The 10,242-nt window shown below is 42.5% G+C and overlaps 1 protein-coding gene across 3 annotated transcripts in view; it reads left to right on the forward strand.

The window, feature by feature from the left end:
- The window catches only part of TRIM67 (tripartite motif containing 67), a 42,846-nt gene extending 36,217 nt beyond the window's left edge, over positions 1–6,629 (forward strand). For 2 of the 3 annotated variants that reach the window (XM_069800782.1, XM_069800781.1), the window contains exon 10: positions 359–5,465. In XM_069800782.1, the coding sequence (XP_069656883.1) occupies positions 359–424 (66 nt within the window). In that variant the 3' untranslated portion in view covers positions 425–5,465. Of the gene's footprint in view, positions 1–358; positions 5,466–5,518 lie in introns of those variants that run through there. The other variant, XM_069800780.1, reaches the window with a different exon arrangement.
- The last annotated feature ends 3,613 nt before the right edge of the window (positions 6,630–10,242 follow it).

Below are 10,242 nucleotides of genomic sequence, written 5' to 3' on the forward strand. Positions count from 1 at the left end.
TATACGGGCTCCACTGTGCGATCCCAGTCCTGAAGTACCTGGGGTCCCTCACACAAAGATGCCATCCATCTTGTGTCTAGCAAGCAGCGCTGCTGGAGACCTACAGCTGGTGGCTGGATTATGGAAGAGGTATGGACACTTGGCTTCTAGACCCCGAGGTGTTCAGGAGGGAAGGGGAAAGGAGACTTGTGTATTGCAGGGGCTCAATATCATCTGCATTAACATTGTTGATGACTTAAACCTGGACCCGAAGTCCCACAGCCCTTTCCCTGTAATTTACTTGCTCTTGGCCTTCACAACTGCTTTCTGCTGAGGACATCCCAGTTTTGAATCTACGTGTTATTTCTTCCTTGTGCAGGTGACCTTGCACACGGGACTGGAGGTGCCACAATGTGTAAAACAGCCCAAGTTGCCCAACAACTAAGGAAGCCCCTGCCCGACCCTGTGCTGGATTCTGTAAGCTTTCTCAGTGTGATTTGGCACTTTTCAGTAAGTCAGTAAAAAAGCATTCTCTGCCCTGACTTAAAACATGGTACAGCATGTTGCTCACCGAATAATCTGCTGGTTACGGCTAGCACACTCCATTTTTAATTTAACAGCCATAGCAAGCATACCCACTGAACTGGCACTCAATTACAGATGGGTACCTGAACATATCTACACTGCATTGCATACATATGTACACATATGTGCACGTGCACACACACGTACATTTATAAAGCAAAAGGTTAAATGAGTGTATTTTGGCTGGATGGCTGGATTTGCGCTTAAAAGATATTAGGAATGCTGGAAAAAATGGGTAAGACTAAGACTGAGGGACAACGGCTGTTGGAGCAATTTACCAGTAGGTGAACTGGATTCCCGTGAAGTCCTTATATCAAGAAAGCATATGTTTTGACAGCTGAAGTGGAGGCTGTGTGCTTAAGAATTCCTGGTTGTCCATGACATGCAGGGGCTCAAATGACCATTAATTATTCTTTCTGGCTTTAGACTGCAGTAAGCTATGGGATAACGTTCCCCTAGAATTCAGTGGCAGAACTTACCTCGTTGTCTTCAACGAGCATAAGATTGGTTTCCAAACACTGCCATGTAGTAGTTGCACTCATTTTAGCTAACACCATGATATACACAGAATTCAGATTCGAAAAGTAGAGAGAAAAATATCCTTGATACATTTTAGTGTTTGTTACATAGGTGTGATTGTGGAGACTATCACATACAGATCTGATTGTGGTTATCAGCACAACTCTTGAAAAATGGTGCAGGGGAGATCCCTTTGAACTGAATTGATAAGAGATTTATTTAAATATGGCACATGCAAAGTATCCCCTGTAGAGAAATGCTGCTTTCTAGCCTTCATCCTGATAAGCCCGGGGCCACTGTAGTTCCAATGTAGCTTTGAGATCAGAAGCCTTAATTTTCTATGAGACTAGTTTGAGCCAATTAATGTCTTGATCCTAACGAAGCACTTGAGCGAGAGAGATTTCATAGCATTCGTGTGAAATTCGTCCCTAAGAATTTTTCTGGGTTGTGACACAAATCTTTTGCAAGGCTTACCTGTTTCTGGCATCTCCCATGAAAACAAGCAGCCATTTCAGGAGCTGCCCATAACAACAGGAGTCTGACTGACAGGGAACTTTTCCCACAGCCATGGCACTGTCACCGGCTTGCTGTTGTCAGAAAACACATTGATTTGTGCGTGTGCTGCTTTTCCTCTGAACCCAGTTAACATATGCAAGCGTGTGTGTGTATAGCGGCACTGCGTCAGGACAAGATGCAGCAGACTGCGTGAGCCCATGACACCTCGGACTCTGTCACTCTGATCCTACATTAAGTGTGGTGCTATCAAACAAGAAAAGCAGAAACTCTTAAATCCCATCGATGCACTACTTCCTTTTTTTAAATCCTGCCGCTTATACAAATTTTCCTCTCCAAGCATACGTATACGCACACGCATATTGTTATCAGACATGTAATTACTAAACCTGAAAACAAATATTCTAACCGAAATCCAGCTTACTGCCTTGCATTACACCACAGCCACAGGACAAACAGCCCAGGCCTGCTTTTGGGCAGCCTGCCAGCCCCCAAGCATCCTGCTGCTGGTCCGCTTCTGCTCTCTGGCCGCAGCACATCACTCAGGTCGTGCTGAGTGATGGCAAGGCTTCCCGGCAGCAGGGCAGCCAGCATCTTCCCGGGGTTCGTCCCACCTTGCAGCCATTGCGGGGAACAAAACAGACCCAGGCTATTGCACAGACAAAAAGCAGTCTGCCTGTAACCAACCAAGCGTCCTGTCGCCCACCTCTCCTGCAGAACAGCAGTGCACCTTCAGTGATGTCAAGACTGAAATAGGAAAGAAAAGCAATGACGGGAAAAAATGACATAAGCTTTTAAGTGGGAAAGCAACGGTACTTTCTTCAAAGTCTGGAATGGCTTGTGTTAGTAGAGTTGCAGACATTGGAATAACTGTGCTATGCTCATCTTGGTTTCTTAAAGGATAGCCGAGACCAACTGTGTTACAATTTTCAGTTTCGTTTAATACCATATGAACTCGTGCAGGATTTTCTAATTAGTGGGTCTGTTTTAACCTACCTCAGCTAGAATGCTACCGGACCCCAAATTTCCTCTTCAGTGTGCTCTTCTATGAACCTAACAGTTGCATAGCATTGGCTTTGAGTGTTGCCAGTCAGAGCAGTGTATGGGAATACTGTACATAAGTTGCACATAGTTTTTTATATTGGGAAACATCCCATCATAATTTTAATACAGAAGGCACTCCACTTTCCCTTGTATTAAAAACAAAAGGGCATTGTTTGTTTTGAGACTGAACCTTTGTCTTTACTCCCAACTTCTGTGAAGGGAACTCAAATGAATTTACATCTTTCCAATCTTCAACCATTGCCAGATGTTGAAAATTAATTCTGAATGGGTTTTAGAAGTGTTCGCAGTACTCGGTTTTGGTTTTCATAGTTGCTTTGGTATTGGTTCCTGGTGTGTTATACCTTGGGGAGAACACAGTGAGTGATACAGGTTACTAATTTCTAATGGAAATATGGACAGTAGGTAGGGACATGCTTCAGAGCTGTAGAGGAGCTTGTTTGTTATCCTCTACATGTTCTAACATTCACTTAAGTAGGGTACAGATTAGCTACTATTACAGTCTCCTTTTAACCTAGCGGAAACGCAAATAAAATAAAAAGAATACAGTTACAAGTAGGTAACCTGCATTAGTAAGAGTAATTTTGCCTGGGTCAAAACCTAAACAAAGTGGTTGTATGTGTTGATTGTGTACACATTCAAGGACTTGGGTTTGGCACGGCTCATAGCAATAAACCAATTACCCCAATAGCATGTAGTCTCATGACTTCAGCTGGATACATTTTGGTAGTTTGATTAACAGAAATAATGCTCAAGTAGTTAGAATTATGCTAGGAAACTAATTACTCCACATTTGAATATTTATGCAGAGCATCCAGATGGCAGTGGCCATCTGAACATAGGAAGAGCAGAATTTTCCCTTTGCAGAAGAGCATCGGGTGGGGAGAAGTGGGGCACTTCCACCTCTCTGCTTAGGCTGGAAGTAGTTTGCTTCTCTGCAGGTAACTCCCCCGAGGGCTGTCTCGTTATAAACCCAGCAGTTTGCAGGTTCTTCATCTATAGCATCTCTTATGCCAGTTTTTTGTTTCCTCCAAATCCTTTCTTTAGGAGGGAGTCAGGCTTTAGCACTACAGTCCCTGCAGAAACTGCACTGCTGACTGTCCAGGGAGAACACAGGGGGCTGAAGGGTAGCACAGATACCCAGGGGGACCACTTTGGATGCTCTTGCTTCCTTTTGATTTCTTGGGGTATTTGTGCAGCTCCCTGGGACTCCAAGCTCCTCCAGCACTTGGACCCGCATGGAGCTCTCTTTCCTGGGACTCTTCTGCTCGTAGAAGCCAGGCTGCTCCTTACAAGCAGGAGAGCAGAGCCTTTTGCATCCCATCTGCTATGGTAGAGAGGCCCCTACAAGAGAGCTGTACATTTAAACTTAATGTTTAAAAAAAAAACCAAACAAGCAAGCCCTCTTCTAATAAACATGACAAAGCTTGACTTCTGAATATATACCAATTTGGAACCTCTGCACAGCTACTAAGTAAACACAGCAGGCAAACTTTCTGTCCCGCAGAGCGCCAAGGGACTCCTAGTTTTCATCTCCCCCCGTGAACCCCAACCTTAGCCTTTGTGAACCTTCTTCCTGGCTCTTTCCTCTGCAAACTTCCCTGTTAAGTTTAGTGGGAACAAACAGAAGAAGCGTGCCATCAGGAGCATTGTCAGACTTCCCAAGGCGTGCAATGCTACACAATTTCCACACCCTTCTTTTCCCTCATCAACTCAAAAAGAGCTCACAAGAAGATCTCTTACTAAGAGTTAACGTCAATATGAGCACAGGCCTAGCTGACAATCCCTTACTACTTCTGCTGTGAAAAGGTATGCGCTATAAAATAAACGTCAGTGAGGACAGGAGCATACTGCGATGTATCATGAATTTGGAAACCAATTTGGCTTCTAAAAACATAGAAAAGATAGGCAAACACCATTGTCATCTCCTATACTTGCCTATTCAGTTAAGATACATAGAGGAAAATATATTGGACTGAATAAATTAAATAAAATCTAAAAAGCATGAGCTTACCTATATCAGAGTTTAAGAGGAAAAGTATTAAATGTAATTTATTATATGCATAATGTTCCATCGTGTTGTAAATAATGCCATGATAGTGTATTGCCGTAGTTTGTTCTTGGCTGGTGATAAGAGTTCTGTCGTAGTGCTGCGTAAGCTTTTCTTTTTATTTTGTTGGGTTTTTTTTTCCAAAGTGTAGTTAGTAAAGATGGCAGAGAGCACCCAATACTCTGGTTTCCGAGTTGTTCTAGAGCAAGAAGAAATGTGAGATGCAGCTTTTTTTTTTTTCCTTCTTTCTTACATAGTATTTCTTAAATGAGGTAAGAGAGAGATGAGATCCAAGGCTAAGCTGCCACTACCACCGTATGAAAACCACTGTGCTTACGACTGCCAATGAGAGGTGGTGCATTTTTGGACCACAATTCAGATTACCTGTTCCTGTGAGAAGGGATGCAAAGTACCAACAACCTGGTAACGGCAGCTTTCTGGTGCCATCTCGTACATCCTTTGCTCACAAACAGAAAGACGAGGAAAGAGAGTTGTTAGACCTAATCTCAGGCCCTACCAGCTTTGCAGCATTCTGCTTAAATAGCAAAGTCAAGAATTCAACTTTGAACCAGGCAAGGTAAGATGAAAACCCCGAGCATCTTGGCTAGATCAACTTTGGAAGGGAGATTACAGTTTCAAGCCCTTCAACAGGTTACGGTAACAAATCAACCACATTGCAAATGTAAAGGGCACTTGTCACTGAAAATTACCAAACAAAGATGGAGAGTCTTTTTTTTTTTTTTTTTTTTTTTTAAAAGTGAGCTGCTTCTAGTTTTTACTGACAACATTTCTGGCAATTCCTCTGCCCAGCACTACTGAACGCTGCACATACACAACTGGCTGGAGCGGCAGCCTGAAGCACAAATCCATCCCAAGTAAGATGCACCTGGTCTTCTTACACGCGGAAGCCCATATGCAAGTCACAGAGACTAGATGTGCGGGGCTCCTGCATTTTTGCACAATATAGGAGACAGATGTGTGTTTTACTGACAGAGGCACTCGGAAGCATTTTCCCCTTCTGTTAAGCGACGTTTTTGTTACATTTGTTATTGCAAACATCCAAGCAGAATTAATTACAAAATTATTTTTTATGCTAATTGGAGGATTTCTAACATTTTCTTGTGAAGCAGTAGATAGAAATATTCCTGGATCCCAACTGCATTCCTTCATCCTCCACCTCCCTTAAATGTTGTCAATAAAAACACTAACCTTTCTAGGTAGCATGGTGAGAAGACATTACGTGATGAATATTAAAAATAAATGCATGAGGTAAACCTGCTGTTATTTCTGATTGTTATATGAAGCATGAATAACACTAATTTAAATGTTGGCAACCAAAAAAGTGCAAAGGAATAAGATAATGGTGTTCACTTCTGGTTAAACGAAAGATGAGAAGTTGTTTCTCTGTTTTCTTCTTAACCACAACATTTTTTTTCTTTATGGTCATTTCCCATAGCTTATATGAATTTGGAGCTGGTGAAATATACATCTCTGCTGTATGTGTCTGTCACCAGATCAAGAGGAAAATACAAACTTTTTATAATTTTGTACCTGTAGCAAACGTTTGTATTTTTTGAATTGGAAACAAACTGCTTTTTGTCTTTTGGTCTGACTAAAACTTTGTGTAATATTATTATTATTATTATTATTACCCTTTTGGAAAACCTGACATATGAGTTTATGCTGTTTTACAGTTTCTAAATAAATTCTTAAAACATTGCCAACAAATTCAGCATCAGTACCCTATTTATTATTACAAATTATTATAAAAAAAATATTATGACTTAATGCAGATGAGGCACTCACACAGGATGCATGCCTAACTCCAACTGTTGATACCTGCTTTGTTACCACAGTCGAGAATAATCTGGTAGCTGGAGAAAGCCAAGAGTCTTCCCTCAGAGCAACCATCCGTGCCTCAACTTCAGACATAGCCCAGATTCAGTGGCACGGAACAGCTCTCTTTCTCTGCAGCACTCCGTTAGCTCTGGCTCACGTTGGTTATAGGGTACCCGTGGATGTGTTATTTAGCTCCAACCCACCTTAGACACTTCGGGTGACTTCCCAGTCTCCAGAAATTTCTGACGCTGGAGTAAGCAGAGCCTGGAAATAACTGTGACACCAGTAGGATCCGATTGGAAAGGCCTTTGGGTAAGCATATGAGTCAGATGGGGCAGAAAGCTCGTCAGGGCAGGAAAGACAAAACTTTGTGAGATGGTTTAAAATGACATTATCATCTTGGAGCTGCGCACCTCTATCAAGCAGATGCCTTGTGAGGGACTGAGCAATGCTGCGGAGGCAGCACACTCAGCCCCTGCACAAAGGCACTCATCGAAGCCATGCAACCTTCATAAACGTCTATTATTAAGCAGAATAAAGCATGCTGACACAAAAACAGCAGTGCCAAGGTAAGAAACAGAAATCCGGCCAAAACAATCAGGAGTAAATACAGACAAGAGTGTGGAGACACCATCCATCATCGCCTTGGTTTTTTTTTCCTGCAAGAGACAACAACTTGGTGTCAACTCCTTCGTGGCAAAGGGTTTGACTGGGAGGAAAGATAATCACAATGGTTTTAGCATACGGGGAAATGGGAATAAAGCTAACTGTCACAGGAAAAGGCATGCGAAAGAGAGCAGATAAGGAGAAATCCTTGCATTCTTCCTTTATCCCTCATTCCCCTACTTGACAGCAGATAGAGGGCAAAATGAGATGGTCCATGCTCTCCCTTGCCCATAATCAATCAGTTATTCAGTCAGCACTGGCTTTCGTGTCTCAGTACATGCTCCAAAAGCAACAAACACAGCTTGCTGCCTGAACATACACTTACATACTCTGTTAATTAGTCTCTTAATTAATAACACATGCCAGCCCAGAGAAACACTCGCTGCACAACAGGTTCTCAACAGTTTTGTTTGCCAAATGTCGGTTGTTACCATTTTTGTTAATGCATCTAGTAACAAAATAGGGCTGAAGGCACCATATTTACCTGAGAACAGTATCCTACAAGGATGTAGCATGGCCAGCTCGAATCACCTTGGGGATTTGATATAAAAAAGCAACCTATCACCATATAACAGAAATCCTTCATAATGCACACACGCAAGTGTTAAATGAGTGAGAAAATGCAAAATTTTGAATAAGCTTTTATTCTTGTCCCCCCCCCCTCCAAAGCTTTCATGTTCCACTGTGTCCTGGTTTCAGCTGGGATGTAGTTAACTGTCTTCCAGTTAGCTGGTCCAGTGCTATGTTTTGAGTTCAGTATGTGAAGAATGTTGATAACACTGATGTTTTCAGTTGTTGCTCAGTAGTGTTTAGACTAGAGTCAAGGATTTTTCAGCTTCTCATGCCCAGCCAGGGCACCTGACCCAAACTGGCCAACAGTGTATTCCATACCATGGGACGTCCCATCTAGTTTAGGAACTGGGAAGTGGGGGGCAGGGATTCGCCGCTCGGGGACTGGCTGGGTGTCGGTCGGCGGGTGGTGAGCAATTGCCCTGCGCATCATTTGTACATTTCAATCCTTTTATTACTACTGTTGTCATTTTATTAGTGTTATCATTATCATTATTAGTTTCTTCTTTTCTGTTCTATTAAATCGTTCTTATCTCAACCCAGGAGTTTTACTTCTTTTCCTGATTTTCTCCCCCATCCCACTGGATGGGGGGGAGTGAGTGAGCGGCTGCGTGGTGCTTAGTTGCTGGCTGGGGTTAAACCACGACACACTGTCAGCTTGGCATTTCAGTTTTCAACTTTTTATTTTAAGAACTGAGTTTTTCAGCTCTTCTTTAACAGAGCTTGCAAACTTGAGACCAGAACTGCAAAAATTAGACACTCCATTCTGACCAAGTTTCACTCCTACATAACTTTTGGGACCTGTGGAGCTGGAAAGTGAGCCATTTAAATTGCCAAAGTTGCCTGAGGATGTAAACTCCCACCACATGCTATACCCAAAGCCAGCTGAACAAAACCTTATCTAGAAGTGAGCAGTGAAAAACCAAGCTCAAGGATTAACCAGGAATTGAAAAACACAGGTTATCCCACAACATCCAAAGCCCATCTCCTGCCTCAACAAGTCTTGATGCTCTGTACTCAATTCTGCTTAGCAAGCACACCTTCACATGCAATCATGATTCGACATTTCTCTAAGCCTGCAACCAAATAGGATTATTAATTCCGGTTTCAAGCTGCAACCAATACTGAATAAGAAGAAATCGAATTACGCAATTATGAAATGCGATAACGGTATTGAGCAAACCAACTCTGTACACCCCTCCTCTTCCTACATGGCTCCAGAAACAATCCCTTCCACTTTTTAGCCAGCTCTTGTTCCCTCCAGGCTCTCTCCCTCCTCTTAGACCCCTCCGTGCTGGTGGGGCACTTCTCCAGGACCTGAAAGTAAGGTGGCAGGCGTGGGGGAAGGAACGCATCAGAAAGCATCCCTTTCTGTAGCACAGCTCTCCCTGCCCTGGAATATTCCCCTGTCCTGGGAAGGGGACAGCCTCTGATGCTGCTGTTTGCAGACATGACTGTGCTGCTGTTCTCCTCGCTAGCTGCAAGCTCAGGGTTAGAGATCGCCTTACTCAGGCTCCCAGGTGGCAGCTGAGAAGCGTGCTTCGCTTCCCCAGCCCGCAGGGGTACACTGAATTTCACCAATACACCTGGAAGAAGTTTCTCCAGCAAGGGCTGTTTTCCTTCTCGTATATACCTGCTTCACTGCCAGAGCTGTTCAAACAAGCTCCGGATAAAGATAACCTTACACATAAGCAGCACAACATGAACTTTTTCCTCTGTCACTTAACAGTTAACCTTTTTTTTTTGCCTCCCCCTAAAATATTCAAGTCTCTTAAGCTTAAGGTAGAATGGAGAGGACATTTTGGAAGGTTACTAACCACTGCCATTTCTAATGGAAACACAACCTTAAAACAAAAAAAAAATTTAGCTACAGAGGACCAAACTGTTCTTTCAGAAACATCAAATTGCTGAAATCCAAATAGCACTAAAACTTCAGTTTTGACAAAGATTTCATAGAAAAGCCTTATAAGGCATGGCCACACCGAGTTAACCATGAACAACCAGTAGCTATTGAGTGTCTATGCCTCATGTTTTTAAAAACAAACCAACCAAGCCACCATTTGAAACAGCGCTTATTTGGAGGTCTCTGCAGAGATATACAAGCTGAATCTGTAACTCTTACCTGAGACAAAACTTCAGAAAATCTTATTTTCATTCCAAAGCAGTAATTTTGAAACCTTAAGAGGTTTTGCTGGACAGCAAAACTGTTGTGCAGTTCCACTATCCATTAACAATTCACAAGGACGCAGAAACAGATGTACTGAGAATAATACCTACTTCAGGTTCAGAGCAAGTAAGGTATTGCTTTTTCCATATTCCTTCCAGATGAAAGTGAAGAGCTATATATTTTAATCCATTAATTAATGGATTAACTGAATATTTTACTTACAGCCAATAAGCTGATTCTGGAAAGTGCAATGCTTTCTTTAGCACGTATTGACTAATAAAAATAGCCTGTG

This window comes from Haliaeetus albicilla, chromosome 13 (genome assembly GCF_947461875.1).
Source record: "Haliaeetus albicilla chromosome 13, bHalAlb1.1, whole genome shotgun sequence".
Classification (NCBI taxonomy): Eukaryota; Metazoa; Chordata; class Aves; order Accipitriformes; family Accipitridae; genus Haliaeetus; species Haliaeetus albicilla.